This window comes from Natator depressus, chromosome 9, assembly GCF_965152275.1.
Source record: "Natator depressus isolate rNatDep1 chromosome 9, rNatDep2.hap1, whole genome shotgun sequence".
Taxonomy (NCBI): Eukaryota; Metazoa; Chordata; order Testudines; family Cheloniidae; genus Natator; species Natator depressus.
In genome coordinates this window covers 66,210,528-66,227,653 of record NC_134242.1, presented here as the reverse complement: position 1 = coordinate 66,227,653, position 17,126 = coordinate 66,210,528, and the positions used below count along the sequence as shown (strand labels likewise).

Here is a 17,126-nt window from a genome sequence, read left to right as displayed (position 1 = left end):
GCACCATTATTTATCTTGATTCATGTAAAAGTATAATGTGTTAATTGGTTGGAAAATGGAAAATACCTCAGGCCCTGGTCCTGTAACAAATAGTGCAGGTATATTGCTGAGCCTACATTAAGCTCATTGAGTTCATTTGGGCTGTATGTGGGCCCATCAGTCCCCATGAACACTGAGTTGAAGGATTAGAGCCTTATTTGGCAGATCTTGTGATGAGCACAGTAAAATAATTTTGGTTAGTTGTAGCTGGAAAAAATGGAAATGTTTTAATGAGGGGGATTGTTTAGAAGGCAATAGAATTTAATTAGAACAATGCAAGTGTATTCCTTACAATATGAACATGTTCATTTCAGTCATTTGGCATTTTCCTTAACAATCTTTGCACTGATATGAATGAAGTATACCATCTGCTGTATAACATGCTGAAGGACACAGCTTCTGAAAACTATTTCCTCTCAATATTGCAACACTTACTACTGGTCAGGAATGATTATTACGTCCGGTAAGAGTCAGCTCTAGCTGTTCTTTTTGCTTTTAATATCAGGTGTCCAAGTTGTAGAGTAATGTAAGCTGAAATATTAACACAGTGGATCTCAGACATACGGTTATTTTATAATCTAGGGTGAACTGCTGAACACAAGTTGTCTTGGTACACTTATTTAAAGGGAAGAGTTTCATTATAGTAGACAAAAGGATGGTTTTATTTTTGAGTTCCTTGTTTTTTTTTCTTCTGTATCTCTTAACTCATTGAATTATTCCTCACTTTTCTACCTACAGGGCAGAAAGGTTCTTGTCTTCAGAAAATCTACAATACGTTTTTGTTCATGTTTTTATTTCAAAACATCTCCATCCCCTTTCAACTGCATATTGTGTCCTTAGAGTGTAAGGTGTTATTACTTATATGTCAAGTGCCTAGCATAATACTGAATCAGGCAGGAGAATTGGTGTTTTCATATTGTTAAATCATACAACTACAAATAAATGTCAGTTATTCCAGGTAACGGGGGCTTTTCTAGTTTGTAGAGAAAATACAGGGAATTAGTTGGAAGGGATGAGAAAGAGAAGTTATTGGAAGAGGTTTTTTTAATATTTCCCTCAACTATTTTTCTTTTGACTAGTGTGACAGCTCCATTTTGTTTTCTTTATGCAATATTTCCTTCAGTTAGACTTGAGATGATTTTTCTGGTTCAGCAAAATGGAGTGTGAACTTGAGGTGTAACATTTGTTGCTGATAAACAAGTTTAAATTTTTAAATACAGGGTTGGTCAGCACAGAGAGATTACAGAAGTTACAATAGAGAACTGTGTGTGCTCACAGTACAGTTCCTGAGAAATTAACATGTTTTAACTGATCAAGTACTTGTACTATTGCTAATAAAGGCTGATAACCAATCACAGCCAAATGGTGATCCTTAAAAACTTATTAGTTTTACCGTAGATGATGATAGTGTCATAAATATAAAGGGAAGGGTAACCACCTTTCTGTATACAGTGCTATAAAATCCATCCTGGCCAGAGGCAAAATCCTTTCACCTGTAAAGGGTTAAGAAGCTAAGGTAACCTCGCTGGCACCTGGCCCAAAATGACCAATGAGGAGACAAGATACTTTCAAATCTGGAGTGGGGGTCGGGGGGGTGGGGGGGCTTTTGTCTGTCTGTGATATACCTTTGCCGGGAACAGATCAAGTATGCAAGCCCTTCAACTCCTGTAAAGTTAGTAAGTAATCTAGAAAATGCATTAGGTTTTCGTTGTTTTGGCTTGTAAATTCTCTGTGCTGGAGGGAATGTATATTCCTGTTTTTGTGTCTTTTTTTGTAACTTAAGGTTTTGCCTAGAGGTTTTGAATCTGATTACCCTGAAAAGTATTGACCCATCCTGATTTTACAGAGGTGATTCTTTTACCTTTTCTTTAAATAAAATTCTTCTTTTAAGAACCTGATGGATTTTTAATTGTTCTTAAGATCCAAGGGTTTGAGTCTGTGTTCACCTGTACCAATTGGTGAGGATATTATTATCAAGCCTTCCCCAGGAGAGCGGGTATAGGGGTTGGGGCAATTTTTTGGGGAATAGGACTCCAAGTGGTCCTTTCCCTGTCATTTGTTGAAATCACTTGGTAGTGGCAGCATACTGTTGACGGACAAGGCAAAGTTTGTACCTTGGGGAAGTTTTTAATCTAAGCTGGTAAAAATAAGCTTAGAGGGTCTTTCATGTGGGTCCCCACATCTGTACCCTAGAGTTCAGAGTGGGGAGGGAACCCTGGCAGTTAGTAATCAGCATTTTCAAAATTATGAGCCCGTTTCCAGTTGCTCCTAAATTTCGCAAAACTTCCACTGTTCAAGCTGAAATTTTCCCTGCTGGCATTTTGTCATTAACTGACTTTTCACATAAGTTTTCCAGCAAAACTATTTAGCTACTTCTGGGAATCAGGTTAGGGGAAAAAAATCGGTTGTTTTGGCAACCAGTATTAAAACCAACCAAACCAAAAGGAACAATGTTTCTTTGAGAAGCTCCAGTGTGTTTTTGATTTGGGAGAGAGTTGTGGCCCTTGGGACAGGAACAGACTTTTTACTGGCCCCATGAAAATCCTTTTAGAATAGGCCAAGTTATCAGACTCTGGAAGTAGCCACTTGCACATGCTCCATCGATCTTGGTTGGAGGCTTGCTGTTAAAATCTCTGACATTCCATCTTCGCTGAGTGTGCTCCAATCCTAGGGAGTTTCTGCATGCCAGCTAGAGTGATCATGCTCCCAAGCCTGCTCAGCTTCCTATTTGGAGGGCACAGAGCAAGACCTCAAGACAGAGGACATAGAGTGAAAGCAGCAATGCTGTTTCCTTTAGATTTGAGGAAGGTGTGCCTGGCTGGGATCCAGAAGGATACCTTCCACTGACTGGTGTCAATGATTGTGTTCACTTCAGAAGCCCCTATTTTTGAGCAAGACCTCATATCCCCTTAACTAGACAGCAGACACATATATTCCCCCTATTTAAAGATAGATTGACTTAGAGGTTGCATACAGTCACACCTGGTGGAGCTGCAATAGAACTTGGTCTACAATATGACTGTCCCAGGTCTAATCCTTTTAGCCACACTGCCTTGCAGGTGGAATTTACCAAACATGTATGCCTAGCTATGCTAAAGTTGTATAGTTACGTAGGTGTAACTACTGAACCTGAACCTGGGTTCAGAATCTGCTCATGACCCACACAGAGTTACATATGGTTCCACAAGGTGTTTTAAATACTGGGAAATTATACAGAAAAAAACCTCTTAAAAGAACCAAACCATTAAAGTCCATCACTCAAATTAGAAAATAGCAGAATTAAGATCATTGCTTTAATCTTAATTTGACCTTCTTGTGCATATGCATTAGTCTTGAATTACATTATGAAGTGGTTTTTTTCCTCAGCTGGGCTGAAAAAGTTCTATTTCATTGTAATCCTACTAATAATTTACATGAAATTCAAATTATTCAAGGACTGTCAGTCTGAAATAATTACAGTAATTTGCCCCTAAAATGCCCTAAATTTTAGACAGTAGTTTGATGGCAGTAGTTTAATGTACAGAGTATAACTAATATGAACTTAATGTCATAGGACACTTGAAATTCAAATCAGTTTTTATTTGTGAGAGTAGTATTGGGGGACATGACCATGTTTCAGATAATCGAGATTAGGTAACTGAGGTTGTACTGTATCTAGAAGAACTGTAACAACACTTAGGTAGTGAAGGGCTGACCATCTTAGAAATGTTAGTGTAATGGGCATGTGTTACATTGGTTCTGTTAGGTCCATTAGTATGGCTATTAAGTTTAATTTAAAATGGTGTTTTTAAACATATGGCTCATAAATACATGGTTACAAGAAAAAAAGAAATTAAACAAAGCTAATAATTGAAACATAATGGGAGAGTTAAGAAGTAAGTCTGTCCTCCAAATAGAATTTAGAAAATCCACGAGTAAAGAAGTAGTACACTCCTGCATATAGTGTATGGATGAGGGAAGAGAAGTGAAACACTGCAAATCTCCACATTCAGCTGGTGTCATATTGAAACAACTCACACTTATTAGCGTAAGGAAATAAGACATGTACACAATGAGAGTTGAGAACATAAGAATGTACGTACAGGGTCAGACCAAAGGTTCCTCTAGCCCAGTATCCTCTCTCCCGACTGTGGCCAGTGCCAGGTGCTTCAGAGTAGCTGTAGACTGGTCAGTTGTTTTGGTTGCCTAAACGTGGATTTTGGGAGCCAAACTCCATTTTTTAAAATCTTGTCTAAACTTATATTAAAAAATAATTTTAAGAAATAAAAGCGCTTTGGTCAGAAATCACATATAATCAGTTTTCTTGGATTCAGAAATACAAGTTCTAAAAAGGTAATGTCCAAACATAAACCTTGAAAATCTTTTCAAATTTAACTTCTCTTTTGACCTGATATTTTTGTCAGTCTGAAAAAATGTGTTCTTGTACAGCTACTACAGATTGAGTCAGTATATAGTTCCATCCTTCATTTGGAGTCACTTAAACAGTGTGTGGATTTCAAATAATTTGTTTGTTTTTTAGCTCCTTAACGTGACATCGTATCTTAGGCTTCTTTAAGGAATTAAAGTAGTTTAAAAATTAACCCCATAAAATTCCATAATACCCAATCTTTTTCATATTTGGTAGCTGTCATCATTTTTAGATTTGTATTTAGAAACGTTAGAAATAAGAATTAGTTGTGTGTGTGGGTGTAGTGCTCTTTGTTGCCAATTAATGACCAAAAGTGGTAATGAAGCAGGTGGGGAGGACAAAATAGGGTAAGTATAATTTTATTTTCCAAAGTGTGAAGAAAGTGAGATACCAAGTGCAAAACAAGAATCTGAACAGAGACCCAGGAGACAGAAGTGAAATGAGTACATGGACCATGTGAACTGCCATGCTCTGTTTAAAATAATACTTCATTTTCAGAGACCAAACTTTGGCTTTTTATTTCATACATCTCTTTATGAGAATGACAGTAACAATTGAATAGACAATGTTTAAACAAGGCCTTTTATTTTCAGTCTTTTCTTCTGTTGAATTTATAATTCAGGTATTAGAAGTTATAATTAACCTTTTTTCTCTGTTCCATAAATTATATGCACTGTTTCCATTATATTAAAACTACATTGATGTGTATTCTTCTATCATCAGAACTCAGTATTACAAGATAATTGAAGAATGCATTTCACAGATAGTACTGCACTGCAGTGGTATGGACCCGGATTTTAAATGTAGAGGAAGATTGGATGTAGATTTTACCCACCTTATTGGTATGTAAACCTGAAGTAACTTGTCTCCTTTGGTTTCTTTGTATTTTAGAAAAATAAATATTTTTATAGGTAAGTGTTCTCTTCATACTCCAAAACCAGAACTCTGTAACTTTTAATATGCGGTTTTGGGAATGAACTCAAATTTTCTAGAAGTTGAGAGCTCCACTGTATAGCTTCTAATCATATTCTTCTAGAACAGCAAAATATTTTACAATGAAAGTATATTGCGTAGACTGTTCAAGCAGATATGCCTGGAAAGTTAGACTGTTTTATTGAGAACAATGGTCAAAGCGCCACCTAGATTATAATTAGGACTGGCTGGAAAATAGAAAATCTGTTTCGTGAAAATTATTGAAGTTTTGGCATTTGTTTTCATTCTGCATCAGTAAGAAAACAAGATGTTTCAACAGTTTTCACACACACACAAAAAAAGAAATAAAGAAAAAACAAACCAACCATGAGGGGGATAGAGACCCCTCCAGAATAGCTGCTAGTCCAGTTATTAGGACACTCACCTCAAGCCTAACTCCAGAAGGGGATGGCTGTACTAATGTTGAAAACTTGATTAAAGGGGAGAATTTCCATATTGATTCCATATTGATTTACATTTTATCAGAATGTTACAACTTAAGTAATTATTGGAAAGTAAATGCGCTTTTCTGAGCAACAGGTATTTAGAATTAACATAATATTTCTAAGAAATTGTATAGCTGTGCGTCTATTCAAGAGACATAGGGAAAGGAGGAAGGGTTCAAGAAAGATTTAGTCCTCTGGAAGACTAAAAATGCTGAGGTGAAACTGTGGAATTTGGTTCTGTAGCAATTCATTGCACTTTGAAAATATGTGTATTTGTTTATTACTTAGTAGCGCTTATTGTCTTAACCAGTTTTGTCTTGGTAATTGTCCTTTTAGATGCATGTGTGAACAAAGCAAAAGTAGAAGAAAGTGAACAAAAAGCAGCAGAATTTTCCAAAAAGGTAAGATCATAAATCATTATCATTTAAGATATAGACAACTGGAAATCTCGGATTAAAACATGCATCAAAAATCTTTTCCCACCTTTCGGCTGAGATAGAAAAACTGATTTGCTGTTGTGATCAATATTTGGCAGCATTACTACATAATTTGTATCCTTATTGCAGAAGTGACTTGATATATCAAGTCTACTGTTCTTAGCTGCTAGTGTACATTAGCTTCAGAGAACGATAGGAAAAAAAAAATCTTGTATTCTAGAGCTTATCCTATACTTGTTTTTTCTTGGGAGTGTTGTCAAGTATATTATCTGTGTACAGAAAGAATAGAGATGGGTAATTGAGTTATTCAGCATGTGTTGTTTATTTCAAATATGTAATATATACTACACTTCGATATAAGTAGTTTGCGTTATTTCCTTCTGCTCTCACTTGTTTAATGTACTAGAAGGTTCCTTGGAGTTTTGAGAGGTGTTTAAGTGGATATACTAATTTTAGTCTTCAGTTAGTTCCCTTGGTATAAAGGAAATGATGGAACTTTCAGTCTTATTTCTCATGAAAGTTAGACTGTGATTAGCTGAATCTCTTTTCTCTCTTTTCCCTTCCCTTAGTCTTTCTGGATTAAATACAATGATGTTCTTTCTGGAGAATGAACTTCTCAGATGAACATGAGTTGCGCTAAATTCAGATAATTTTTTCAGGTTTTCCTGTAGTTAACTCTCTTTAGAATACAAAAAGAGTCTAGCGATTAATTCGTTGCTCTCTCTTAAGGCTGTGTCTAGATACATATCTTTCTACTTCAGCAAGGTAAAGTTAAATCAGTTTCAGTAGGAAACCGACTACAACTTAGTATCCTTTACTGTTATTGACTGTGTGGATGGTCAGTATGTATCTTCATAATGGCAACAAAATGCCTACATTCCTTCAGTAGTAATAAACAGCCAGGAGAGCACTCCAGTTCAGTCCTAAAAGTACTCTTACACTGTTATCTCAGAACAAGTATTTCTTAAATGTTAATCTTTGTGATTTAATATATTTCTAAAGATATTAATTAAGTTATAAAAAAGACCTAATAGAAATGATTTTGTCCTTCTTTTCATTATTAGGAGTAGATTATCAGGCCATAAAATTATTTCCATGTGAAGCATTTCACTAGGGTTGGTTGGTTGTCTTTAGAACATTTAGTAGTCCTTTTAGTAATTTTGCTTTCTCAGAGTTGGTACCAATGTCTTTTTTGTTTTGCCACATGACATTCCACTTTCAGAGTATCCTTTGAGTAACTGAGAAGCTGCTTCACTTACATCAAACACTGATAACAAACGCATTATGATTGCTCTATAAAGTTTCCAGCCATCATGTCTTTCTGGGTCCTGTGAGAAAATACCAAGTGCTGGACCTAAAATAGACCAGAGCAGCGTTGATAGATGGACCTGGCCTCAGAATCCTCCTAATTTGATATGCAACATATTCTGGAATGTATTGGACACATGAACTTAAAACTGAAGCGGAGTATTGGGTCTTCCCATTCACTTGTCAGTGCTCTTAATATTACTTAAATACTGATTTAAAACACAGCACTATTGGTGTCGGAATCCTCAAAGTAACAAATGACTTGGATGCTTGTCTGTGCACAGCATTTATTTACTACTATTTGAGAGTTGCAGAATGTTTTCCTGAGCTATGTCTTTCCATCCTTCTTCCTGAAGGAGAAAGCTTTACAGAATTGTTCCTAAGGAATTTTGATAATCATTTAAGAGTTTGCTAAAGGAAGCCAAAATAAAAACTTCCATTAGAGTAGAAATAGTTTCAGTACCAAATTTAGAAAATGGTAATATTTCAGACTGGGCTTTACATACATCCTCGCATGTCAGGGCCAAAAATCATGTCTACCTGGAACATGACCCATATTAAATTTTGGGGGAAACATTACATCATGAACTGCAGACCTGTATCTTCATTATATATTAACTGTATATTCAGCAAGAGTGTGCCAATGCTTGGACATCGTTGCAAATCTGTAAAGTGGCCTCATCTGTCAGATTAGACATGGAAGAATTTATTGAAGATATCAATTTCTTTTTTCTCTGTATTCAGATGTCCTCAAAATCTCCTGGGATATAGGTCTGTCTTTATTTGTCTTGAGAACCCAACTCTTCTAACATATATGCAGCTCTACACCATTTACTTCTGTCAATGAGTTTTAAGTTTTATAAATATAAAAGTATAGGACTACAAGTCACTCCTTTTAAACTATGTCATCTGCAGCAGTGATTGCAGTTTGAAGCAATATTGTTAATCTTCAACAGTGAGAGACTATACTTATCTTCAGATATATTCTTTTAATTCTAACCTATAATGTGTTTTGTTTCTGCTGTGGGGCAAATTAAAGTGATCATCCAAGTGCACGTTGTAGTAACTTAATATTTGCATTAACACAAAATATGGTCATAGATTCTAGGAGCATTATGTTGTGAATGTGAGAACAAAAGCTTATTCCAGTCACAGATTGCTTTTTAAAAAAAAAGAAAAACAAAAACTTCTTGGAATGTAAAAGTCCCCCTTAGAATTGTTACACCCGTTCATAAGCAGGATTGGTTACCCATAGGCCATATTTAATATGATTTGTAATGACATTCCAGAATACTCAAGCTACTTTTAATATCTCAGCTTCATGTCATTTCAGAGGAAATCAGTGTGTTCAAAAAGTGTTAAAAAGGTTACAGCTTGGAAAGTGCTGAGGAAAAAAAGCTTTTCTGAAGTTGACAATGGCAATTTGTTGTGTAGCTGGATCTATACACATTGTTGTGAATTCTTAGTGACCAAAAGAATTGTGTTTTCTGTAGTTTTCCAATCGGTTATGCAATATAATGAGCCACAAATGCTTCTGTTGGTCTACTCACACTATTGTTTAAAGCCTTTCTGAAATTACAGTATTTAGTGTGGGCATAGATGGATGAATGAGTTTATGATGGTAATCATTGCAGTTTGATGAAGAATTCACGGCTCGACAGGAGGCACAAGCTGAACTTCAGAAACGAGAGGAGAAAATCAAAGAGCTTGAAACAGAAATCCAGCAGCTACGAACCCAGGTAATGAAATGAGATATAGACTTTGTCATGTCACAGGGAGTTCCACTGTAGAAAATTATAGTTAGAATGAAAGAAAAATTACCACCAAGAAAATTGTCTGGTGACAATTTGAAAATTTCTTTTAAATAATTCGGATTGATTTTAAAAGTAGAGTACACAGTGTGTTACTTGACAAATGTGTATGAGTTGGTTCTACAAGAGCGTGCAGGATAGAGTCAGACTTTAAGGCCAGGAGGGACTGTTGTGCTCATGTAGTCTGACCCCCTGCACATTGCAGACCATGGAACCTCACCCACCAACTCCTGTAATAGACCCACAACCTCCGACTGAGTTACTGAAGTCCTCAAATCAAGATTTAAAGATTTCAAGTTACAGAGAATCCACCATTTACACTTGTTTAAACCTGCAGGTGACCTGTGCCCAATGCTCTAGAGGAAAGCAAAAAAAGTCCCAGCGTCTCTGCCAATCTGACCCAGGGGAAAATTCCTTCCTGACCCCAAATATGGCAATCAGATGGTCTCTGAGCATGTTGGCAAGATTAATGGAAATAATATATTTTCTCAAATGTAAGTGTATGACAAGCCTGTCATAGCTGGTTTGCTTATTGAGGCTAAAATGTCATGAGGTTTTGAGAAATTTGAACTCATGACAATTTTTTTCTTCCAATTATATCCAAAAAAATCACTAATTTAAATTTTAATATAAACTTTATTATGTATTTTACAGAAGTTCCTACCATGGTTCTGAAATCTCACATTTCGTGATTGTCAAATGTATGAATAATCTATGATAAAACTATTTTGTGAATGCTAAAATGTAGATGCTAGCTGAGATTTCCCCACCCCCTGTGAGTGAATAAGCACACTTTTCCATGGGACATTATATCAAGCAGACCTTCCTGTTGGATCACAAAATTAAAACAAAAAACAGATGTACACAAACTAATCATGGTGGGTGATTGATCAGTTTATATTTCAATATATTTTATTTATTTTTAACCTTGATTTTGGTTTGTTTACTTATTTAATGACACAAAGTTAAATTTACATTCTACATGCATTTTGTTTGGTCGTTGTGCTCTGTCAGATTGCAAATGCATGTTGACTTGGATTTCCATGTTTGGTTCCTTCTAGATGTAGTATTAACTATATTCTTTGTGGATTCCCTGTACTTAATCAGCCTGAAATGACAACTTGAGGATGCTTCTTGTTTGAGATTGTAAACTCACTGTGGTATAAAACTAAATTCATAGTGACTCACTGAGATATGAGTAACTCTTACTTTAATTTAACTGTATATCATCTCTGGGATTAGATGCGGTCTGACTAATTGGGACAACATTTTTTAGGTAAAATTAATGCTGTTAGTCTGTACTAATATTCTGCTATACAGTAACTTGAGGTTTTCACTGTCAATATATTTTGTATGTCATAAAGATAACATTGTTACCACTTGCTGGATGTTAGTTTATATTTAGTTATAATTTGGATTAATTCATTTTATTTACTAAACAGATGATTGAGTCATTTAAACTTAATTTACCTAGTCTTGGTTCTGCAGAAATGTTATGGATCCATTTCTGTACACCAAAGGCATGTTTTATACATTGGAACATGTTTTTCCATTTGTAACTTTAGAGTGGAATTTTGGAAAGCAGAATGTAATTACCCAAATTGAATTTGGACAACATAATTGCTTGAACTTCTCTTCCTTTGCACAAGTGTCATGGGACCTTTAATCACAGAAAGTGGTCAAAATCTCTGTGCTAAGTTTCTTCTGAAAGAAAATACTTATTACAATATATTCATACACAGCACATGTATCTTCTTGTCAGAATTGAAGTATACATGTGTCATAACTTGATTTATTATGTTCATGGAACCATAAAAGTAGTATATTTGCGATAAGTCAAGTTACAGAGAGGATTTCATGCTGAAGCATAGTATTACACAGATTTCATTCGTCGGCCGTAGACCTTCCTCACAAATTGCCACATCAAATCTTGATTAAAGCAAATGGCTTGCTCTACAGATAAGGGTCTCACTCAGGTGCTGATAATCCAGAGTACATTTTTTCTATCATTTCAATTTATTGCATGTATACATGGCTTTCCAAATATTGACATATTAGACTTTAGGTTTCAGGAGAATCAACTATGATCATCAGTATTGCACAGAAATGTTTTATGCAGTGCTTAAAAACCAGAGGACAAGATAAAACTTTGCTTGCACCTTGACACATGTTAGATCAGATGAAAACATTACATTACTCTTAACTTACGGATTAGAGTTTTAGTATAGAACCACTTCCTGGATTACTAGCATTTTAAAAATATCTGAGTGGATACTCTAATCACTTGCAGATGTTTAGACTGTTAAAATACTTGACATGTCACTAGAGAGTGTAAACTCAGCAAGATAACCCACGGTTGCTTACATTAAAGAAGGGGAAATATGTCTGAATTGAAATCTCACCACTTTGTGTTATCTTCTTAACCTTGGGATGGGGGCAAATGCTTTCCACATGACTGGTTTGAGCGTTGGTGACACTTATGATTCTTCAGCTTCTTGTTGCCTTGAGTGCTGGGGATGGACTAGATAACCTCTCAAGGTCCCTTCCAGTTCTATGATTCTATGAACTCTTCTGAGCACATGGCGCGTTCAGTTTATATACCCTAGTTTCAGGGCTTGCAGGAGAGGGCCACCCTTTTATTCCTACTGGACACAAGTCAAATGAGTGTTTAGTTTTTATCTTTGTTTCTTGCTACTTCCATTGGTATCCAGTGGATGATGATGGCATATAACAAGTTTCTTCAATAGTTTTGTTATTGGAGACTCTAAAGTTTGATTCATTTCAAGGACTGCATTTCATTATTTGCCGCTATTTGTCAATTGGGATCCCCTCCTTTTAAACAATTTCTCTTAATATCCCAAAGTTATACCCACTATGAAAAAGTTGGGGAATAGTGGTCTGTTTGTAACCACGTGTTTCTGAATTCTAAGTCTGACACTCTTACTGACTTGCTATCTGATCCTGGACAAATGCAAAATTGGAAAAAAAAAATGCCTAAGGGAAGTGTTGGATTAAGAGGCACATTTTAAATGGGAATGTGGTGTCTGAGTTTCTTTGTCTTTGAAAATCTCCCCCTACCTGGTTATTGTTAGTAAATATTAATGTTGATTTTTGCTTATTTGGCATCCGGAATATCTGGATTCTCTGATTTAGGAGGGAAATATTTATGTAATCATGATCGTGAAGATGCTAAGATACTCATTTAAATGTTAGCTACAAGGACTGTTTCACTACAAGCAAGCTGTAGTGGTGTAATATGCAGCAACTGTTTATTAAGTTAGCTAACCTAGCATTTTTATTGATATAGCAGAAGCCAATTAATGTCATTATTTGCCAGTGATTCATGCAAAACCCTGCTAAGTGTAGGGAGGAAATAAGGTGATCTTAGACACCAGTAGGGTTGGGAAATATTTATACTTTAAAGTACAAACTGTAAAAATTACTTGTCCTAAATATGGTAGGTTTTAAAAACATTTTTTTCTGAGTACTTGTAGATATCTGAGAAATGCTCTGTTTATTGAAGTAGAGAGAGAGATGGCATAGAAATAGCCTGGTCAGTTAGTTAGTTATCAAGGCTTTTTTGCAAAATTAAAAAAAAAAATAACTTCATCCTGCTTAAATTTCAGAGTCCATTACTTCCAACTGGTCAACCTACATCAGGGGCTCCTCCTCTACCGCCGCCGCCGCCACCACCACCACCACCACCTCCCTTACCTGGTGGAATCCCACCTCCCCCTCCCCCTCCCCCTCCTCCTCCCCCTCTTCCTCCTTTGCCTGGAGGAAGTGTACCTCCACCACCGCCTCTGTTTGGTGGCCCTCCACTACCTCCTCCTCCAGGAGCTCCAGCATCCCTGCCTTATGGAATGAAGGAGAAGAAAAAGTATAAACTTGAGGTCTCTATGAAGAGAATCAACTGGTCAAAGGTACCTAAGTATTTTTCTCCTTATTGGGGGGAAAAAAAGGTCTTTGAGAGAAAAGAGGGTGAAATTTGTGGAGACAATACAAAACCCCCCCACCAACAACAAACCCTCTGAGAATTCCATCTGTTCATGCTGTGACCAGGGGTTAGAACAAGGCTGTCTGTGGGAGGCATGGTTTGGGGATGATGCAGTCTTGGGCAAGTGGATTGTAGCTCCAGCACATTGTGGATTAATCCTCCCCTTCTCCAGATGATAGTGTAAATACTTGGTTGCTTTGACTGTGTGCTGTTTTCCAGGGTTTGTCTTTCAATAATCTGACAGTATAAATAGCTTTACATCTTCATCTATTCATCTTTTTAAAAAGTTTGCTTGGGATTTTTTTTTCTTTTTTTGAAATTTAGAAGAAACAACCTTTAATATTAAATATTAGAAGAAACAGCCTTTAATATTTTTTGTGTCAATGATGTATATAAGCTTATATTATTATTATTTTCTATCTCAAGGACAGGATTTTTAAACAATCTCACTTCAGGGAATCTGTCATGGGGTGTAGCTGCCCTGTACTGGCATCCTGTCTTTCCATCCGCCCCGTTGGTTGAGTGTGGTGTGGCTGGCCTTCCCTACCTCAGTTTCCCTTCTTGAGGTTGCTCTCCTCAGTTTTCCAGACACCAGCCTGTCCTGGCATTGTGGCTTAGTCCTCTGGCCAGGTTCTAAACCTCTTTCGGGATAGCAAAACGACAAGTAAAATGTCCCAAACAAACAAAAAGGTTCTTCTGCTCTTCAAGGCTTCTGTTCAGCCTGTCCTTTGGGCCCTATTCCGAGCCCCTTACTGAGCTACTTTGAGAGTCCTCTCTCCTGCTCTGATACAGCGCACTTGGCCCTCAGGCTTGTTCCCCTGGCTTATCGTTCTCAGCCCCTTGCTGGATCTGTGCTTTGTCTTTCCCTGTTTTGGTACAGAGCCGTTTCTGGGCTTTCCACAGGAGCCTATGCAGTCCCTATGGGTTCCTGCTCCAGATGGATCTCATTCAGTCCTTTTGCGAGGTCCAGATGTCCATTAATCTATCACCTTACCCTCCTTAGTACTGCTACTTCAGGTTGGGAAGCAGCTAACTAATTAAGATACAGGTGTGACTGGCCCCATCTCTCCTAAAGGGGCGAGTCACCCTGTGACAATATAATTTTAAAATCAGCTTCTAGTCATTTAAGTGGAAACTTCATGAATGCTCTGTGCTTTTATTATGCGTTGTTAAGGTATGTGTTGCGAAAGCAAATTAACAGAGTTGTAGTCTATTTTTAGGTTGCTTATGTGTTTGTGCCACCTGTTGTGAATGTGGTGGAATACTTGGCTAAAAATTGATTTTCATAACTTTTTATTGTGTTGCCTGTGGTTCGTTGCACAGAACACCCTTTAACAACACCTATCCCATATCTGTCATGGTGAAACATAAACCATTTCTCTAAAAAAATCATTTACCTTACTTCTGTCAGTTGCAAAGTCTATCAAATATGTTTTAAAAGCCAGCATGTTAGAAAACATCTGTTCTTTGTTTGCGGAGCCACCAAAATTGCAATGGAAGCCTACTCTTACGGGATCTGCAATTTCTGTGATATTGCAAATTAAGTAGGGCCTTAAGTATAGTACAAATCACTTCAATTTTAGATATAGTTATAATGTTTACATAAATAAATTCTTTTATATTTTGTTGTTTGGATGGTGGAACATGTAAGAACAACTTGCTCATTTTATCTACACATTAAATCATTGCCTAATAACGTAGAGATGTAACTCACCTTCATTATAAGTATAATCATGAAGAGCAAGTAAGAAACAAACAGGGAAAGAATGGGTGTGTAAATCTTTTAGAGCAGACGTAATCCATTCTGTGGACTTTTCAGAAAACAATGCTTGAATGCTTTTAGCATACTTGTTAGGTCTACAGAGTGCTTAGAGTAAGTTCATAAAATCTCATATAGTTTTGTTTACTGGGAATGTTGTCATATGCTCCATAATGATACTCACAAAATTACAGCTTACTCGGTGTGTAGTGGGATGATCATAATTAGTCCACATCATACTTATTGTTGAGATTCAGATAGAAGAAGTTATGAAAAAGTGTTGAGCTGGAGGATGAACGCTGTGAAAAATAAGCAGAGTTGAGACTGAAAATTTGTTTGCAGCTGGAGGTATAAAAATTCATCTAACCAAACAGTAGACTGTATGCATGCCCTCTAAATTACTTCTGGGTTGTTTTTTGGAAGTAAAAGCAATTGCATAGTCAGTGCTGATCTCCGGAGTCAGGCCATCACCCCACATCTAGAAGAAAGTGCTGAAGACTCTGCAGGCATCAAAATGGGTTAGGTGTGGGCAGTGCATATCCCTTTTCTACTTGACACTATCGTGCTTTTGAGTGAGAGCAGACACATGAAAGGTACCGTAAGCTGTGACAGTCTAGCCAGCTGTGCACAGTGGGGCATGGGTTGTCAGAACCAACTGTTGGAGGATGAAGATTACAAGGACAATTTTAATTGGACAGTAATGTTCTTTACTAAACAGTTCAATTGCAGTATGCAAGTATGATATGTAACAGTGGCCTACTGTCACAAATCTATCAGTCTACAAAAGCAGCCCCAAAATAGAACACATCAGTGGATAACCAAGTGTGTTCCTTTGCTGGCTACATTCCCAGTCACACTTAAGTGATGGGGAGACAAATAGTCACATCTCCAACCCAGCTCTCAAGTTGCTTCCTCTGTGTGGTGAGCTACAGTGGGAAAACATCTGCAGTTACACGCCTATACTATATAGGTGGTCTTGGAGTTACAGCACTTGACTGGGACTAAAGCAGTCTTGGTTAATTTCTGCCAGAGATTTCCTCTGTGACCGTGATCTTGTTTCTAAATCTGTGAAATGGCAGTAGTCCATGTTTATTCAATACCTTCCTGAATCAGGACCCTCCTGAGGTATTTGTCTGTGGCCCTGAGGAGCAAAACTAGCTTGGCACCCCTATCTCCACACATGGAGTTAATCGGTTGAATGCATGATTTCAACAATGTTTGAGTCCAAAGTAAGATCAACTTTCACTCCGCTGGAAATCTGGGATGTTGTGAAATGACATTACTTCCTTCTTCTGAAAGGAGTACCAAATTGGGCCCATTGTAGCACTATCTTTTTTTTCGCAGATAATTGTGATATTTTCAGTTCTGTGGCAAGTTCCGTTAAGATTTAAAAAACAAAAAGGCTCAGTAGGCGGATATAGCTATGCAGTACTTTAAAACCTCTGAGTGGAAAAATATATATTGTGAATTTATATAATTTACCATGAGAATAAATTTATATTATTTACCATAGTCAGTGTTTTGCCAGAAGACACAGAATGCTTGGAGCTGTTAAAAGTAATTCTGAAATATATGTAGCATTTACAAAATTAAAAAAAGCAGAGTTAAAAAACTGACCTTTAAACTAAAATATTAAAGAATCAAGCTCTAACTAAAAAGTTAAGCATTCTTTTCTATTTTGTTTTTGTTACTCATTGACCATCTTGAAATACATTTGGACTTTTCTTACAGTGTTCCCTTTTTCTTACCCCTTCTATACTTTTATGTTTAAATAAATTGATATCTGTGTGAGAGCATAAATGGTTATGTGGTCATTCCCTTCTTTACTACAAGAAGGTGCTTTCTGGATTCCTCTTATTCACCACTTTATTCTTCCCCTTTAAGCTTCTTAATTGAGTTAGCTCTATCACTGTTGCAGATAGATCTATTCTCTCGATTTACAGAGTGCC

The 17,126-nt window shown here is 36.7% G+C and overlaps 1 protein-coding gene across 4 annotated transcripts in view; it reads left to right on the top strand.

Moving 5' to 3' along the window:
* The window catches only part of DIAPH2 (diaphanous related formin 2), an 807,400-nt gene that overhangs the window by 192,332 nt on the left and 597,942 nt on the right, over positions 1–17,126 (top strand). For all 4 annotated transcript variants that reach the window (XM_074964437.1, XM_074964436.1, XM_074964435.1 and 1 more), the window contains 5 exons: positions 386–502; positions 5,171–5,289; positions 6,202–6,266; positions 9,245–9,349; positions 13,048–13,344. In XM_074964437.1, coding sequence (XP_074820538.1) covers positions 386–502; positions 5,171–5,289; positions 6,202–6,266; positions 9,245–9,349; positions 13,048–13,344 — 703 coding nt within the window. The remainder of the gene's footprint in view (positions 1–385; positions 503–5,170; positions 5,290–6,201; positions 6,267–9,244; positions 9,350–13,047; positions 13,345–17,126) is intronic.